Source organism: Numenius arquata, chromosome 6 (genome assembly GCF_964106895.1).
Source record: "Numenius arquata chromosome 6, bNumArq3.hap1.1, whole genome shotgun sequence".
Taxonomy (NCBI): Eukaryota; Metazoa; Chordata; class Aves; order Charadriiformes; family Scolopacidae; genus Numenius; species Numenius arquata.
The window spans coordinates 5947375-5966417 of NC_133581.1; the positions used below are offsets into that span (position 1 = coordinate 5947375).

Below are 19043 nucleotides of genomic sequence, written 5' to 3' on the forward strand. Positions count from 1 at the left end.
TTTTACTTCCTCTGCAGTAGGAACAGAAGGTGGGTCTTTGGGCGGAATCCCTCTGTGCGTCACCTGGATACGCTGCAGGAAGTGCTGCAAAGCAAATGACCATTATTCTCTCTGGCCTCTGTCATCGTCAACAAACAGGAGAGGCTAGGGTTGGGAGATCTGGGCTGTTCCTTAGTTTGTTTAATATATTTTATGCTTTAATCTTGAAGACTTTTTTTTTCCCCCTTGGCTAAACTACAGGGCCCCTGTGTAACGTGTGGTGGCTCTGAGCAGCTCAAAGCTTTTTAGGAAGGTTTTTAATACCTGGCCCTAGTTAAGCAACACTGCTTCTGGCTTAATTTTTTCAGAAGTTACCTAAGAACGTGTTATAGCCAACAACAACCTCAGCTACAAAAACACTTCATCCCCCAGTTCTTGTTAATAAGTATCCCTTGGTTATAATGGAATTGATTTGTATTTAACTTGGTATCAACCATGCAAATCCTAATAATTTTTATTCTGTTTTTACAGTTATATCCACGAATAAAACCTAGGCAGCGAACCCTCGCTTGAATTCAGTTGTACAACAGTGCAATTCCGTGCTGGTAACTGGAAACTTAAAACATACACTGGAGCCATCATTTTTGATCATTTCACACAGAGAAATAAAACTATGCTATTTAGTTTTAATGGTGCTTTCTCTTGTTAAATGGACAGCATCCAAGATTTTCAAGATCTGCAGTTTGTAAACGAGGATGGTTTTTATGTGACCCACCACTGATGAGGAGAGCGATACCTCCGCTACCTACAGTGTTGCACCAGCTCTCGTCTACAGCAGTGTTTTAAAGTTCCACGGTAGGAGCTTTCTTGTGTTAAATGTTCAGAGGTGTCACTCGCGGGGTGCAGATAACGCTGTCCCCTTTGCTCCGACCCCACAGTCACTGTCCCACGTCAGGATTTTGGATATTCTGTTCGATACCAGTGAACGTTGAGTTCTCGTTACTGCTCAGCTCTTTGGGTTCTAGGTCACGAGGTCTTCACCTATTATATGCATAATTAAGTAGCCACCAAAGCTTTATGAAGGCTAGGATTTTAAGGGGTAACGTGCTGTACACTTAAATCCTAGCCTAGACAAGCCCATCAAAAGCTTTACATAGCCTAGTATTATTTACGTTTAGAGTCAAGCTAGAGAACTAACAAAACAGTATTTGTACACTTCTCAAAAACCCCTACATGATATTTCACTCAGTGTTTTATTTTCTTATTATTCAGCCTACGGCACCAGTGTTACCTCTACTATTGTAAAGGTTCCCCTACTAACGGCCCGGGCTTGTCCCTTTGTGGACAGAACTGCGAGTACCAAACTTGCAGCAGCAGCTTAAAGGATTCTGTACGTCTGTGTGGATGAAAGTGCAATAGTTGAAAAGGGTGAGAGTCGGGTGAGGGTTACACCGTGTCATTTGAAGCCTGAGTCAGCCTAGAAGAATATAGGAAGGACTGGATAGAAGTAGGAAGAGGGCTGTGTAGATGCTAAGTCAAGGAGAAGAGAGAAACGAGGTTGAGAGAAGGATTGGAGAAAGGCAATAGCTTATTTGAGGACAGTTTCTGTGGTTCTTGGCAGCCTCCATCTGTTGCCGAGGCAAGTTATGCAATAACCTATCCCACTACATTGCCGTTTCAAGGAAAATAAAAAGCACTTCACTGGAATTTTAATTGTACATGATTTTATATACCAAAAGAATATTTTGAATTTCCCATTATAAGTTTTAGCCACGTTTCTTGTAATTTTCTCCCATTTAACAGTATGCAATTTGATTAATTCTTCATGTACAAGTTCTATGTATAATTTATATATCCATTTCTGCAGTGCTGTAACTTGCTTTTACCACAGGTTAGCATTAACTGTATATATTGTGGTGAAAAGTGAAAGGGTATTATTGTTGAAGAATTTGCTACATGAATGTGATGATTTCAAGAGCCTATGATACACTAATTCAGAGAAGATGTAAATGTGCACAATAAAGTACTGCTAAGGCACGGCGGCTGCATTCTCCAGTATTTTTATAGAGGTAGCAACAGCAGACAAGGCTCTGGTCACAGTCTACAAAAAAAAAGACTAATTCCAGCTTGCTGCATTTTATGTTAACCCAAGTTTCCTCATTGTTTTACCAGCTGCACAGAAAAATGACTTGCCAAACAATTATGGAACCTCCTTACCCCAATATTCCAGCTGCAGCAAATTAATACTTGTCTAGAAAAGCTCTCAAGGGTCCCCTAGACCACCAGGCTGCCACCCAAGCCTTGGGTGCTGCTTTACTCCGCTCTTACCAGCATAGGCAGAGGGAGAGCAGACACACACCTGGCTCAGTTGTGTAGCCAGAGGATCCAGCCTGAGCTGAGTCAAATATCAACGCTTAGAACTAAAATTAAAAATAAAAAGTCAAGAGTTTCAGAGCTTCAGAAAGTAAAGAACCACAGTATCCATCATTAAAGAAGTTATATATTGTGAAATTATCGCTTCATTATGGTTTTTTTAAATAAGTGAATTAATTTATTCATATTTGTACATTAAATTGTATACAATTTCAGATAGCGTTACAGTTAGATTAACAAAAGCTAGTTACCAAAAAGAAAATACAAAACTAAAAATTATTCTGGAAGCTTATTTATTACAGAAGGAAAGTTCCAAGAATCATGTTCGTGTAAGTCCAATTTGGTGCTATTTGGTGAAATATTTAAAATGAAATGCTTTTAAAAATCAAGTGAATTCTATAAAATCATATCTAAGGCAGATTTTATTGTACATTGATTTTAAACATTTGGATAGAGGGAAAAACCTGAGATCTATACCCAAAAGCTATTCTCTGCAGAAGAGACATACACATTTGTTTGCTTTCTGTAGCAAACGATATAGAATTGTTACTATAAAAGTTGTGCTGTACATTAGCTGTAGTGCAGGTCACTTTCATATTAAGTGCCAATAAAAGGCTTAACAAAATATACAAAGTCTTAAAAGGTGAGGCTGTTTAAAGCATTAATTGTATACATATTGCACACTATAGTCAATACTCATGGTTCAAAAAAATACTCACATTGCATTTGCCAGTTCTTTTATAGTGAACCACAGCGGAATGAGAGAGGGTCAAGAACAACAAACGTCACCAACTGTCAAATTGGTGAGAGGCAGGTCCACGGAGGCTGGTGGCTTCCCTTAAGCGGCCGACAGTTTGCTGGTCTTACTGGTCCCGGGACTCGTAAAGAAGTTTTGTTGCCTAACGTGAAGAGAAAGTGTCATTGTGTTAACCGAAGTTTCACTTGCAGCCACCTCAGCTCCTTCCAACCCCCTCAAAATTTCCTTTAATGAACCCAAAGCTTTAAGTGCTTCCTCTGCTTTTTTCATTAGTTTAAAGCATTTAATAGCATTCTGTAATTTTTTGAAACCATTCAGCCTGAGGTCACTGAAGACTTTAGATCAACTTGTTTCTTCTTTTGTCAATCAATTTGTTTCTTCAGATCAATTTGTTTCTTCTTGGTCAGAAATGACCATTTCTGATAACACTGCTAACTTTTTCAAAGGCAGTTTTCATTTCTGAGATTTCAGTAATCTGATCACCTGCAGAAACTGATGTTACTCTGTTCTATGTTCTTCCTACCTCTTCTGCCTCCCCCTTGCAAAGTTTTGCCGAGTTATTCTATTTGTCTCCAACTACAGGATGAACCAATCCCTGCCATGGGAACAGATGCGTGGTCTCTACCAACAAGCCCTTTTACGTGCTGTTAAACTGGCACCTCTGAAAAATCTCACTGCACTGATCGGTTACTCAGAACTGAGCTAAACTCCTCTCAGAGGAGACAAAACAGGAGGGGGAGGACGTTAAGCTCATCCAAAACATACTGGTTCTCCCCATATTGTAGGAGTTGCTTGTGAAAGATGAATTAGAACAAGCGAGGCAGCGCTGAATTGAGCTCACGGGGCAATACAAAGGCTGAGCGCGCTGTGCTCAGCACAAGTTAGATGCTGGGGTTAGAGGGTCTGGGGGCTTAACAGCAGTGATAAAGCAGCAAACAGCCACACTTGTGTTTGCAGACACCTTGTAAATTACAGTTCTAATTAACAACTGATGAGAGGAACACAGTTGGGGTGGTTTTGATTTTTGTCTCCCATAACTTTGCCTTATGAAATAAACAACTTCAGTTTCATTAGCCAAAAGATGAAAGAGTCTTCCACAGGGTCCTACCCCCACCCCTGTTCCTTCAGCAACTTCTCCGAATCTTCATGAAGTGGTAAAAACAATTAGTTGAGTTTTTGTTCAAGAGAGTGAGTTCAGTGAGTAACAAAACCCTAGGGAACTTCAAAGTTTAATTCCTGTCTTCTTTTCACCCAGCGACATACAGGAGATCTTGGGGAAACCCTTTCTAGTGCCCGTCTTCTTTGGGTACCTGAGCATAAAGCTGAAGTCACATTCACAACAACCATCCACAGCTTCTCTTTTCTTAAGCAGCAAGGCCCTAAAATCCTTGAAGAAACGACTCTAACGGCTGCCTGCTCTCTTTGGAGAGTATTTAACCCATGTAAAGATTTTCTTCAGCACTCTGGAAGTTGTTTTGCCTCCTTTGCTTACCTTATGCATAGCTGCCAGCCAGCTCGCTGACAGCTTCTTGTTACAGCTCAAGTCTTCACTGGCTGTAAATTTCATCTGCATGAGCTCCTCTGATCCTGGTACCTTATACTGCAGAATCATCCCGATGGCACGAGTGTTACCTCCTGAGAAAAGAAACAGGAACTTAAACAGCAACAGGTTTTAACACTCCTTCTAGATAATAAGCACATTTGAAGAAAACTCTCTCATCACTTAATTCAAAGCGCAAACGACTGCGGGTGCACAAACAACCGCCACATCAGAGGAGGTGGTGACCACGGGGGTTAATGCCAGGCAGTGGAATGTGCGGAGTCAATGGTGTTTAATTCTCTCTGTCACTGAGGCAGAACTCGTAGGAGCTGTCACAAAAAGCCACGCTACACGTGCTAAGAATACCCTCGTGTGTCAATATTACCGTGTCCTCTCTTAAGCGGATGCCACAGTTTCATACTGTAGCCTGTAGTTTGTAAACTGAATTACTAGTGTCCGATCAGACCGATGCCGAAGAGGGGTCCCTGCTTGACACAAAGCCTGGCAGGGCAGGCACAGCTCCCCCCAAATCCGGCAAAGGGTGGAGGGTGGGAAAGATGCTTCTGCGGGACCAGATGACGACTGGTGATGTCATTTACTTCCTGAGGGAAATCCGACACAAAAGATGTTGCTCTGACAACAGTTTGATAGCAAGAGGTTTGTGTATCTTTTACTCCAGTTGCAGAGAGATTAAGATAAACGAAAGCAAAAATACAGAAATTAAACAAAAGCTTTGTTTAGAACACCACGCTTCATTGGCATTACTTCCCGAAGCAGCAGAGCATAAACTAAGCCCCAGGAACAGCACCACCACACACAAAAGGATGCTTTTTACAAAGGTCTTTTTTTTAAAAAAAATAAATAAATCTGCATTTGGGTGCTCCTGGGGGCCATTACTGTAACATCCAAGAAGCCAAAGACAACCTCAGTCCGAGCAACCCCATCCAAGACCACAAGCAGTGTTTACAGAAGTTGCTCCTCCTGTAGGATAAACTGAAATCCAGCTTCATCCCTCGCTCCCCGGCATCTCCCTGGTCAAACCAACAGATTAAGGGACTACTCAAAGATAAACCGGTGGAAATCAAACACCTACAGCCTTGACCAGTTTGCTCATGTTTGATGCTCCAGGACAGTGCTGAGTCAGGCAGAGCACACCTTGTACAACAAGAGATGGTATTTCTTTTAAAGATGTGTAAAAGCAAACCATTAATTAATAGCTAATTTATTGAGTGCAAAGCCTTATTGGACAGTACACAAGAAGCATATTATCCATGTCTGGTGTACTCAGCACCCTCTGATGCAGCAGGTGATGTCTAATCCTATATACCACTAAAAAGACATTTCTCATCTTCCCTTCTCTCTTCTAGCACAGACAATAGCACACGTGGTCTAAAGAAAGCCTTGAGTATTTTAGTTCTCAAAAAAAATTACAAAAACATTCACACTCAGTTTCAAACAGACAGATGGGAAGGAATAGATACACGTCATCTTTGGAAATAACTTGTCTTAAGCTGAACATCTACAGATCACACAAAAAATCCCAGGAAGAAAGATGGGAGAGGGACCATGACAACATGCTGAGGTGCATCATGCTCAAAGGTACTGGTGATACCTTCAGTAATATGCTGGCTCTCCAGGAGGCTGGTGTAAGTGTGAATATCTTTTTCTACCATCAAGAAGGCAGGCAGGCAAAAAGATAAAGCAGTGAGAAGAGCAGTGAACAAGGAATTACAGGAGCATTAAGTAACTCGGCAACACATCTGGTTGATTTGAACACCGAGATAAATTTATTAAAGTTAACATGCTGAACCGACTGAATACTGCACAGACAGGCTGGCCGATTAGAGAATTCCAGCAGTGACAGAGGTGTTGCTAAAGAACAATTATTAAAATTCCTGACCTTGTTTGTTCTCATTTCAGTGAAATCATATTCAAGTTCATCCTGAAATACTCTAAAATCTGGTAAGAGACGAGGCAGTAAGTAGCTGCCCTCTGATTCAGATGTTACCAGTTTCATTTGGCCACCCCTTCCTCTTGAATGAAATTAAGAAAGCATAGTTTAATTATCTTTCCCCCCATCCCACCAGTATCTCTCTCACAGTCCTCACAACTGTTTGTACCAGTAGAAGAGAAATCCCAGCTGGATTTTGTAGTGGAAGCTATCAAAGGCTAACAGTTCCGTCCTACGAGCTTTTGAATCGATAGATGTTTACATTTAGCCAAGAGAAAGGCTCAGAGCAGACAATGACCACCTTTACTCGGGTTTATCGATCAGCACTCCCATATTACAGCTGGAAGGTCATTTCTCAAATTCTTAGGTTTTCCCCAAAATCCCAGTAGCCACACAGACAGGGTTCACACGCTCCACCCTCTTCTAAGAGCAGTTGTAAATAACAGTTACACCGAAGTTACCAATAACCTAGAAATGCACTACAACTAATTACAACTTCACTTCTTTTTCTCTTAATAGTTAATTTGTATTCAATGAAAATTTACCTCCAGGAGTAAATCCCTCTGTAAGTATCTGAACAGTTGAAATCTGTATAATTTCAATTTCATAGTGGCTGTCTCCATCCAAAACCAGATACCTACGTAACAGAAGAAAAAAAAAATTTTTTTCCTACAATAGCAAGTCCAAATCAAATGAAAATAAAACCAACATAATCTCTCGGTGACTAGCTGTTTGTATGTTCTTTGGGGTGGGGAGGGAAAGAAACCAAGCAGGAAAAATTACTTTTCATTGAAGTTCTTCACTTAAAGGCAAAAAACCAAAAACCAAACTCAGTTTTCTAAGAGACCCTTTCAAAATATTAAAAATATTCTTCCAGAGTTCTGCGGGGAGAAGAGAACAGAGTCTAGAGTGTTCTAGCCAACCAAATTATAGGTAATGCTTTGGCTGTAACATTAAACAATACGGTGCGGCGCTAGAACCGTTCTGAAACCAGCTTGTATCAGTGGCTACAGATTTTTCCCTCCCCTCCCTCCCTGTGATCCCCCATTAGCCTGAAAAACCAGTGTATTCCAGTGGCACCGAGAGGCATTATCAGCAAGTGGAGCTCCACCATTCCGAGGCGCTCTGATCCACGCTACTTAGTACATTCTAACAAACTTGCTCCAATAAAGTTCTATCTGTCCTTTCAGTCCGATTACTCTCTCCAATATCCTCACAGCAAGTTACTCTTACACTTTGTTTAGGTTATTAGATAATAATATAGCTGTAAATACAACAATAATATACTTTACAAGTGCAATTTCTATCAATCTTTCTCACCTCTGATTGTTGGAAAGTCGACAAACCATGAGCTCGGATTTATCAGATGCTCCCAGAGTTACAAAGAATGTAGCACCTGGAAAGAAACTATTTAGCATCCTATTGCAGAGTTTAGGAAGGAACATTCAAGTACCAAAAAGAGTAACCAATTTTTACTCACCGCACCTAATACACTGATTTGGGTGAATTAAGAGACTAATTGAAATGTTAAACTGATTAACATCAGCAGAACACCCAAGTATAAAAAGGTGATACTTAATTATTATGTTCTGAACCACAGGACCTTTCACAATTGCTATGTAATTTCTCCCACATGTTGTAGAAATACAGATGATATCTAAGATTAATCTTTTAAAAATAAGAACAGATTAGGAGATGGCAAAAACAGGCAATTGAAGTCCCTACCTTGTGGCCATAATATAAACTTGTTTCAGTATTAAAAAAAAAAAAAAAAAGCAGCAGCAGCTAATAGCAGGATGTGACCTTCAGGTCTTTGCTTCATAAACAGTAAAGACACCTCTCCTTCATTACTGAAGGTTGGCTCAGGCTTACTTTGGGGTCAATGAACTTCACCCTTCATGTGATGTTTCTTCCTGCCCAAAACAACTCCTTTGACATCAGGAAAGTCATCTCAGCTACTTCAGTGAAGTGATTCATAACTTCAAATAAAGCAGACTACACGCCTACCCGCTTTATTTCCTTCATGCCTCCCTGTGTTACCTAATCCCAATACTGTTGGTCTGGGAAATGAAGAAAATAACAACCTACAGCCCTGCCAAACGGTCTGCGATCCATCTCCACCACTGAACCCCGCAGCCTCAGACCTTGCTCTCTACTGCACAATTTTAGAGTCTCCCTGACCCCTCGGCACCGCCCCCCCAGGCTGCTGCTGAAGGGAGACGGAGAGGCAAGAGCAGCAAAACCGCAAAGGAGATCACCACCACCATCTCTGACCGGGATCCGCGGCTCTACAGCAAGTCAGAACACCTTCAGACTTTAACTGCAAAGCACAAATGCAAGCTTTTCAATGAGATCTTCAGTTTAAAGTACGTTCTTTAACTCAATTACACCCTCAGCTGCAAAGCAGAGCTGAGAACGGTTTGTGTGTTACAGGGATGAGCACACTCCTTTCTGCACACAGAATCTCCCTCGGAGCATTCACGCCAATCAGACACATGGTTTAGCTCAGCAATTACAGACGTTGGAATCATGCTGAGAGCCCATCAAAAGGCACTGAATAATCACAGAATATTTTAAAAACCTGAAGACTCAGCTTTTTTAATATAACTGGAACACGAATTACTGTATTGCGCGTAGTTTTAATGCCACGCAAAACTGACCACTCATGATGATCTGCCGCCATCAACCATAGCTTTAGGCCACGGGCAAGATCAAAGCTCACAGATGAAGCTTGAAACAAGCTCTGTGTCTTGTTAGAAAATATTAAAATATTCCCTATTGTTAAGTATTTTTCATCCTTATTTAATGTAACAGGAGTACAGCTAAAAGATGGATTCTTTTAAGAAAAAAAACCCAACTGCACTTCATACATCTGTTCTCGGAGGTGTTAAAATTCTTGTGTGTTTAATTAAATGACTCTTTGTAAACACTGACTGAAAAGTGTAAACTTCTCTCTAAATTAAACGGATAACACAGAATTATTAACTGGCAAACAAGAAGCACGACAACAAAACCAGTATTTAAAGGAGACAAAACCGCAGCTTGTTTGACAAGAGGCATTACCGTTTATCCCATTTGTTCAGCACCACATTTGAATAAACATAAATGAGATCAAAAGAGCGTATAGATACATTCGGTCCTTACCATTCATCAGCACTTTAAGCTGTTTGTCATAAAACTCTGTTTCTTTCTGAGAGATGAGGGCACACTCAGCACACTGGCGCACGGGGTCCACAAAGCACATGCGAGGCAGAGGCACTTTTTTACTGCAGCACTTGTCACAGAAGCACTTTCCACATCTTCGACAGTGATGCTGAGCACGAGAGAACATTTTATTTGCTTAATAATTTACACAGGAAACTACCAGGGGAAAAATTTGATAAAGTTACTGTATTAAATATCCTCCTCCCCCAAAACCAGAACAGCTTCTCGGGTGTGAAACGCGCAAGCTGAGGGATAGGTAAAGGAAATTTAACTGCTGGAGTGGTAAAAAGAAATCTCTGGAGATTGAACACAAAGGACTGAGTACAATAGAGAATCATCGAATGGTTAGAGCTGGAAGGAACCTTAAAGATCATCGAGTTCCAACCCCCCTGCCATGGGCAGGGACACCTCCCGCTAGAGCAGGTTGCTCAAAGCCCCATCCAGCCTGGCCTTGAACACCTCCAGGGATGGGGCATCCACAGCTTCCCTGGGCAACCTGTTCCAGTGTCTCACCACCCTTACAGGAAAGAATTTCCTCCTAATGGCTAAGCTAAATCTCCCCTCTTCCAATTTAAAACCATTACCCCTTGTCCTGTCACCACATTTCCTGACAAAGAGTCCCTCTCTGGCTCTCCCGTAGGGTCCCTTCAGATATTGGAAGGCTGCTATGAGGTCTCCCCGGAGCCTTCTCTTCTCCAGGCTGAACAACCCCAGCTCTCTTAGCCTGTCTTCATAGGAGAGGTGCTCCATCCCTCTGACCATCTTCGTGGCCCTCTGCTGGACCCGTTCCAACAGGTCCATGTCCTTCCTGTGTTGGGGACTCCAGAGCTGGACACAGTATTCCAGGTGGGGTCTCACGAGCGCAGAGTAGAGGGGTGGAATCGCCTCCCGCGACCTGCTGGCCACACTTCTCTTGATGCAGCCCAGGATGCAGCTGGCTTTCTGGGCTGCCAGTACACATTGCCGGCTCATGTTGAGCTTCTCATCCACCAACACCCCCAAGTCCTTCTCCTCAGGGCTGCTCTCCAGCCATTCTCCACCCAACCTGTATTTGTGCCTGGATTGCCATAGGAACAGCAAGCAGTACTATAGGGCTTTGTTGCCACTCCGTAAACACACTTCTACAGCGGACCAGGGAGACTGAAAGGGCTTCTGCAGTGGCCAGTAAATCCTTCACCTTACTGTCAATAAAAACACAATAGAAGAGTGGTTTCTAGGTCCCTTCCCACTTCTAAGCAAAGATCTTGGGAAACTTCAACAGGAGATCCTGTTCTTCTCCCTTAAAACTTATTCTCAAGCTTTTCCCATGGAAACTGAAAACCTATAGCTATTTCTCTATCAGAAATATCAGGCAGTGCAGTACAAATCCAAGTTGATTTGAAGTTACAAAATCAGAACTAGTATCGCAATGCGTTTCACAGCTACTGAATCTGCAACGAGTGGCTTGTGCTCCGGATCACCACCGGGGTGTGACAGTCCCAGCAGGTCTGACATGATGCAAGCTCTCATGTGGGAACAAGTCTTCCCAGGCAAGCAGGATTTGTGGCTCAGAGCAAGTTTGATCAGTTTGATGCAAGGAACTGATACACTGCAGATTTGGCCAGCGTTAGGCTTTCCTTCCAAGTATTATGCAAAATTCTCTGGAGTCCCTATTTCCCAGGGCGACCTCCATGAACTTCCCAAAACTAACACAAGTAAAACACAGCAGCCTGATCAATTAGTGCTTTTCCATCTAAATGCTCTAACTGACCACCAACCACACTCCAATTAAAAGTATCCATCCAATTAACCACCATCCAATTAATGGTAGAACAAGAGCTAGGAGAAAGTACGCCCCATGATTTAGGAGTACTAGGATCCCTAACTGACATCCTAACGCCCTTCACGCCTACCAAAATTTAGACCTATCTGGTATAACATATTACTACGTCTGGTTTGCAATTAATTTCTCCTTCCCTCTCCCTCCAAACAATAAACTAAAAGACATCGACTGTATCAATGCAAGTCACACGTCCACCTCTTTCTTCACTTTCACAAGCGCGTGTGTCATGGTAGTTCTACAAAGGAATGATATTCCCTGCTAAAAAAATCATTGATGGCCTTTTTTGGGAGGCTGCTTTCCTTCCCCATGCAGAAACCCCAATATCAGCAGAATGTTTTTCCGATAGTAATATTCCATACACCAGCCTGCATTCCAGTGACCTGCCTACTTTTATGTAATGAACATAATTTAATTCTAATGTTAGTGTTTTCTCTTCATCCAGTGAGCCTGCCTACGCTCACAGCAATCAAGGCTGTTTATATTTCCTACTTTAATCACAAATTCCCTTTTCCAACCCGAGATAAATCCTGTTTTACTTCTAGAACAGAAGGATAATCTGAGTTTTGGTTCTCTCTCTGGTTTCTTTAATGTATGATTATAATTCATTACTCCTGAAAACATATTTGCTTACATTTCCACAACTAATTTTAGCTCCCAAAACAGAACTGAATTAGTAGATTTGGTTTATGTCAGTACCGATGTTAGCAGCCCACTGCAGCAGGAGTTCTTCAAACTCTTCCTTTGAATGTAAATTCTGTGGGTACCCAGTAATTTGGAAAAAACCCTAACCGCGTATTACACATCGAGCAACAAGAAGAATTTCAAAGAAATAGAATTAAAACAAAAAGGACCTCTACTCAGAAGAGACAGAACAGAAGGAAAAACTACTGTAAGTTTTCTCAGACTTCGCATGCCATTCTACTGAAATCTTCTACATTTTAAATCAAAAGTCGTCCATATTAGTATTTTGCAAGTTAATGCTTTACATTTCATTGATTTCTCTTACCTTTCTAGTTATGAAGTCAAATTTTGTATCACACTGCATACATCTTGGGCACTAGAAAACAGTACAAATTAAAATTAATCTACAAGATTTCTAAAGCTTTAACCCTACTATGATATACACAGACTGAGCTTTATGTTATGCCCTAAAAAGAAACACCTCCAACAAATTTCCACCCTTTATCTTTTCACCATAGATGGGTTTCATTTATTTTAGTATTGATGTAGCAAAATAACGTCATCCCCATTTGTAAGACAAAAAAAACCAAAAGCTGCCAAACTAATTCACCCCAAGGAATCCTGCATCTTGCCTGCAGTCAAAGCTACGTTTCAGAAGTACTCATCATACTTAATTATGTTTGGCTACGCAGCCAGCCTCGTATTCCAGAGTAAACTGTTTTTATAAAAGTTGTCATTCCTCACTGTATTATACTCTGATGCTCTGTTGACTCTCCAAAACATTGTTTACATATTTTAATGCTCTCAATACTTACACATCTTTGGAACACGCGAGGAGATACTTGGTTTGCATCCAAACCACTAAGACTTAACTTTTATTCCAGCTACAAAATGTCACCTCTTGAAATATCTCTTCCCTAAAACAAGCTTACACCCACGCTCTTCCCAAAAGAAAAAACAGAAAAAAAAAAATGAAGAAGTTTCTCTCTCACAACAAAGTACAGTTTAAGGGGCGACAGGTTTGATTTTCTAAACTAGCAGAAGCTATCAGTGATTACTCTGACAATTAAAATTTTCTACACAGAAATTCACCCACCAACGGGCCGATACTCAGCACTTCAGATCACTAGACTTTCACCAAGACTTTATGTATTTTTATGCATCCTATCAAAAACCCCTCTCCAATCGCTTATAATACAATTTTAGTTAGATTTACTTGCAAATATTAATGCAAAATTATGCCTGACATCTGAGTCAGGAGAACACGGTTAGATCCTGTAGTAAGTTTTATAACTCTAGAAACCTAAAAACTCTTCAAACCAAACTATCTCAGACTACAGCAGAATGCCTTCTTAAAAACATGCCCTAAAATGAGCAGGTGCTATTTGCTAGCTCGCAGTAATCACCCTTTGTCTTTAATTAACACATTTCAATACTTAGCCCTTTATCTTCTATAAATTCCTTCAGGTTACAACAGCTTTTGTCATCTATTTTGGGGACTTTGCTTCACCAAAATACCCAGCCACTGTCACAAATTCAGTAACTACAGCCAAGAAAATACCACAGCAGCTAAATTAAAAAAAATCTCTAGAAACTTTTAATTTTCTTTTGAAGTACGAGCTTGTTAATAATTTGCAACAGTTTATACGAAGTGTTCCGACATCTAAACGGAAGTTGAACAAATTAGAGAGTAACTGCAGCCACTGTAATGGAACAATGGCTGTAGAAAAGCTCGTTCTAACACTCGCTGCTGAATAACCTTCAGCATAAATAAAGCAGCTTCAGCGTTCCCCAGGTTCCATCTCTGTCACAAGTACTGCTCTACAGTTAATAACACATTTTGCTTCACACTGATCGTGATTTAGTGTTTTAATTTTTGACACGTGTAGCTTAAGAGGTAGTCTGGGAGCAGGACCCGGTAAGAATTTTGGTATGCTTTGAATTTACCAGGGGCCTAGCTCATTTTCTCAATGAAAATGTGCATTTTTTGGTGCCTGTGTCTGAAGTTAGAAAGCACAAGCCACAAACTAGGGGCAAAAATGCCCTGTACGAAGTCCTAAATAGACTTCATACACGATGTTACACTAAACATACAAGCTGCTTTTCAGGAAGGAACAAAGTTATTCATCCTCTTATTTGATACAAACTCTACAGAAGAATATTTCTGAATTCCAGACCTATCACGATAACGCTGTCTGATATATAAAGCGGTCATAAATAAACCACAAGTCAAAGGGCACAGAGTAGCAGGCATCGGGGAACGAGATTTTCTACAAAAACATCCTAACACAAATAGGCTGGATGCACTGTTCCTTCAAGGCACTTCTGCTTTGAGTAACCGGAATCAAATGATTCCATTTGCATAATATCAACTTCTACATCGCCTGGGAAGACATCGCTATTGAAGAGCATCTTGAAAGGTGAATCCTTCCTATTCAACCACATGCTGACATAATTAGAAAGTGCACGAGCACTGAATTAGGCTTTATTGCTTGAAGGGGTTTTTTAATCCCATTTACCGAGAAGAAAGCGTGATGTTTGAGTTACTTCTCATGTCTTTAACATACAGGCTTTTTAAAACTACTGAAAATCTGATTTTTTTGTCAAGTAGAAACAAAAAGATATGAAGTAAGAAACAAAATAACAATGCATGTCACAGTCACAGTCACAGTCGTTTCACAAACACTCAACAGAACACTAATACTGGTATTACTTCATATAGCAAGAGGAAAATGCAAGAACATCTGACAGCTGTTGCATCTTGGTATTAATTTAGAAATACCGAGAGGTAGTTCATTACAAACAGAGTGGATCTTCTCACGCGTTTGCTGAAGCGTGGTAAAATATTTGCATAACACTTCGGATCTAGCCAGAGCTGAGAATACTGTAGATGGACAGGAAGCTATAGTTACACTTCACATGTTTTATTTGCATACACAATAACAAAGCCATTCAAGAAGCGATGCAAGGCAACACCTGGTTGAGCTTGTTAACACAGTGAACTTTTGCAAATGAGAAAAGTTCACAAGCTCATCAAACCACCCCTCCTAACACACCTGACCAAAACAGGTGATGCCAGAGTGGAAAACAACACAACACAACCATATGGCAGATGTGGTGTTTGATGCCTTCTGGTATTAGGATTCTACAGGATCAATTCACGGCTGGAGCTACACGAGTTCGGCAGCGGTCGGAGGGCAGCTCAGAGAGCCTGAGCCACGGGAGGGACCCAGCTACATAAAGCTCGGTTCCCTCCCACAGTGATCCAGGGAATCACTTCCACCGCTCTCGCTCTCTCCTCTGGCACATCCCGGCTCTGAGGCACACAGCCTTCCCCAGCCACATCGAGATCTGCTGCGCAGCTGGATGTCATGAGGCTTGGCCGCCTCTGCATTCAAACACACAAGTTTTAACTCGATTATTAGCCCAAGATTTCCTCAACAGGAACATCATCAGTTGAGCTCTGCTGGTGATTAACGAAGACATTTTGGGTTAAACAAGGCACATGCAATGACCAACACTCTAAGCTCAAGTCTCAAGTCTAATGATGCTCAGCACAAATTTTCACAATATTACCCACCTCAACTCGTTTATATCATAAATAAGACTACAAGAAAGTTAGTTTTCTTTAGTCCTGCTTCAGGACTACAGAAACTTCAAGATCCTCAAAGCAACCAATATTTTAAGACTGTATAATCTTGTGACACAAAATTAAAAACCCGAAATATATTTAAACGTTATGTAAGTTTAGCAAAACTACTAACTGCCATAATTTTTAGGTGCCTTCCCTTTTAGAAAATAAGCCAGTAGACTTTTCCTGCAGAAGAAAAATAAAGCTACTGAATTGAGGAGTGTTACTGGCTGCAGAGCAGAAGCCAGCGTATTGGAAAAGCCAGATCAATGTTTGGTAATACCTCTTCTCTTGGACAAAGAAAACACGGTTTTTACTTATTTGACTGAAATAAATTAAATCAATGTCTGACACAGTGAATTCTACAAGAACTCTTGCTGATGTCACTATCTAGACAATGCTGTCTACATTTTTATTTAATGAAACCAGTCTGCTATAATCAAGGACTACTGAAATACAAAACTACATTTCAGAAGGTCACAGAGAAAACTAATTTCAATTTAACTGTTACACAAATTACATCCACTGACAATGACGGTGTCAGGAACCAGGTTTCCCGGTGGCCCAGGTGAGTGCACAAAGGGCACCGCAAGTCACCTACGCAGCAAAAGCAGACACCACGCAACACGAAGAGAAACCACTTACACAATTAACTGCTCAGACTTTGCTACACGCTCCCTGATAAACACACACCCCATCAGCAACACACCCAGCGCAGCGCACCACAGACAGTGCCAGCCAGGTGGCAGCCTCCAGAGTCACCAGTACCTTTAAACGACACAGCTCCGGTCACTGAAAGTTTTATTTTATCAACACTTCATATAAGACAGGTACCCAGTTGCTTCTGATGACAGGGAGAATTGTTATTGGTTTTGTTTTTTTTTAATTTGCCAAGCATGGATGAGATCTGAGTAAACTCCAAGATGTTTCAGCAGACTGCTTGTTTAAAACAAGTTGAAAAAGTCACTTTTCAATAAGAAGTTGTTATTTTGGACAAAACCAGCAACGGAATTACTAGCCATGCAGCTTAAGACAGTAAAGGTTAGTTGCCCGAGCCACAGCAGCTGCGCTAGCAGAGCCAGTCTCCTGTAGTATTACTTTTACACAGAACTTTTTTGCCTCAAGAGGTACCAGGTAGGGGCAAAATTTTCTTCCTCATTCCTGACCAAGGGAAACATAGCGTTCCCGCACAAAACTGACCAACCATGCCAGTATCTGGCACCGAATGGCTTTGATTAACGACTCCCTGCCTAAACTCATATTGGCCCACCACCAGAAATACATCTCAATTCTGGTCCCACGTAAACGTACTGGCACGTATCCACACCACCGAACACTGGCAATAAACAAGCAAATAAACAATTGAATCCAAGTTGTATGAGCACGTAGCTGTAGGGGCTGGGAACAAATAACGCGCGTTACATGGCATTTAATATAACACCATGATCTCAAAGTTTACTTGAAAAACGTTTAAAGGCAAAGTTGACTGAAACGGTCTACGTTATTCCATGCTCGTTTAACACCAAAAACATTCACGCTGGGAGCCAGAAGGGCTGTTCTAACCTCACTGCCTTAATATTTCCCATCTTTTTTATTTTTTTCTTTTTTTTTTAAATCAACATCGTCTTCGGAATTACCTTTATGAGCATTTAAAGGGAACGCTTCACTAAACAGTAACGCTGCAGAGCCTCTTACGCTTTTAACTCATTTAAGCTCCTCGCCGATTGCGGTGACGGAGCCGCGCACCCCCCAAGACCGAGTGGCGCTCCCGTCGAGTCCATTAATCTACGCGAAATAAAGAACCGGGGTTTACGACTAAAACGACCGACCCGGGGGACCCTCACCCGGTCGGTCTGTGAGGCCAGGCCAGGCCAGCCGAACCCGGGCCGGCTCCCGGAGACCCCACCGGCTAACGCGACCCTGCGCCCGGGTCCCGGCAGCCAGCCGGCACCCCCCGACAGGCAACGAACCCCCCCCCCCAACCGCCGCGATCCCCGCCACCTACGGGGTGGCAGCCCCTGAGGGGTCGGGAACATCCAACACCCACCAGCATCACCCCCCCTCCCCGGGGAAGAAGGGGCGGCACCCCCGCCCCTACCCATACCTCCTTGTCGGGGACCCAGGGCGGCTCGTCCAAGCCGAAGGGGCTGCGGGCGGAGCGGTGCTCGGGCACCATGCGCAACCCGCTGGGCGAGCGCACCAGCTTCTTGGCGTCGCGGGCCTCGCAGCCCGACATCTTCCCCCCCTCACGCTCCGCCGCCGCTACTCGCTACCCCGGGACTGGCAGCGCCGCTACCCAATGGCAACCTAGACCCCACGGAACGGGCATGTCGCAAAGCCAATAGGAAGAAGGGAGATGCCGCTAGTCCCCGCCCACCCGCTCCAGACGCCCAATAGAACGGTTGTTCTGGACTTCCCAGCCAATCCCGTGACGCCTGGGGGTTGGAGGCTGGCTTGTTATTCCTTCCCCGCCGCTCCGGGAGCTCGAGGCGCATGCGCAACGGGAATTGCCGGCCCCACAACCCGGAAACGGAGGGCGGAGTTTGCGCTGAGGTGGTATCGCTCCGCCGGAGTCCCTCGTCCGGTGTCCCTCCGCCCGCAGCCGACTTTCTTAGTGCTAGTAAAACTGATTAACTGCGTGATGATTAATTGGACTTGAATGTTCCTGTTTAACGGTAATTAATTGGTAGAAATGATTGAGAGTACCTCACAGATGAATTTCAGGATAGGAGCTTTGCTTTGCAGCCTTTTACACAAGGCGCAGAGCAGTGTGTGTTTGCTGGTGCAGGCTGGCCTGCAGTTAAATAGTTCTGTCCCTCAGAATATCTTAGAATCATCGAATGGTTAGAGTTGGAAGGGACCTTAAAGATCATCGAGTTCCAACCCCCCTGCCATGGGCAGGGACACCTCCCACTAGACCAGGTTGCTCAAAGCCCCATCCAGCCTGGCCTTGAACACCTCCAGGGATGGGGCAGCCACAGGTTCTCTGGGCAACCTGTTCCAGTGTCTCACCACCCTCACAGTAAAGAATTTCCTCCTAATATCTAATCTAAATCTCCCCTCTTCCAATTTAAAACCATTACCCCTTGCCCTGTCACTACACTT

At 42.6% G+C, this 19043-nt stretch overlaps 2 protein-coding genes across 5 annotated transcripts in view; one reads left to right on the top strand and one right to left on the bottom strand.

Moving 5' to 3' along the window:
* Nucleotides 1-2604, top strand: part of PPP1R13B (protein phosphatase 1 regulatory subunit 13B) — a 69937-nt gene extending 67333 nt beyond the window's left edge. For all 3 annotated transcript variants that reach the window (XM_074149091.1, XM_074149092.1, XM_074149093.1), the window contains one exon: nt 511-2604. In XM_074149091.1, the coding sequence (XP_074005192.1) occupies nt 511-552 (42 nt within the window). In that variant the 3' untranslated portion in view covers nt 553-2604. The remainder of the gene's footprint in view (nt 1-510) is intronic.
* Nucleotides 2461-18214, bottom strand: ZFYVE21 (zinc finger FYVE-type containing 21). 2 transcript variants are annotated; one of them, XM_074149094.1, is made up of 8 exons: nt 18043-18203; nt 12633-12683; nt 9745-9913; nt 7921-7996; nt 7146-7237; nt 6262-6315; nt 4602-4744; nt 2515-3251 (listed from the first exon to the last, which is right to left on the bottom strand). In XM_074149094.1, exons 1-8 carry the CDS (start codon nt 18172-18174, stop codon nt 3216-3218), a joined length of 753 nt encoding a protein of 250 aa, XP_074005195.1. In that variant the 5' UTR covers nt 18175-18203; the 3' UTR covers nt 2515-3215. The 2 variants fall into 2 exon arrangements, with proteins under 2 accessions (XP_074005196.1, XP_074005195.1); XM_074149095.1 differs by lacking the exon at nt 6262-6315 and having other exon boundaries at nt 2461-3251; nt 18043-18214.
* Nucleotides 18215-19043: the final 829 nt, after the last annotated feature.

Excerpts from the sequence above, each read along its gene's own strand:
- ZFYVE21 (XM_074149094.1), bottom strand. The coding sequence starts at position 18,174 with ATGTCGGGCTGCGAGGCCCGCGACGCCAAGAAGCTGGTGCGCTCGCCC. Across the intron at positions 12,684-18,042 it reads CCTGGGTCCCCGACAAGGAG|TGCCCAAGATGTATGCAGTG; the intron begins GTATGGGTAGGG and ends ACTGTTTTCTAG. Across the intron at positions 9,914-12,632 it reads TTGACTTCATAACTAGAAAG|CATCACTGTCGAAGATGTGG; the intron begins GTAAGAGAAATC and ends TCTCGTGCTCAG.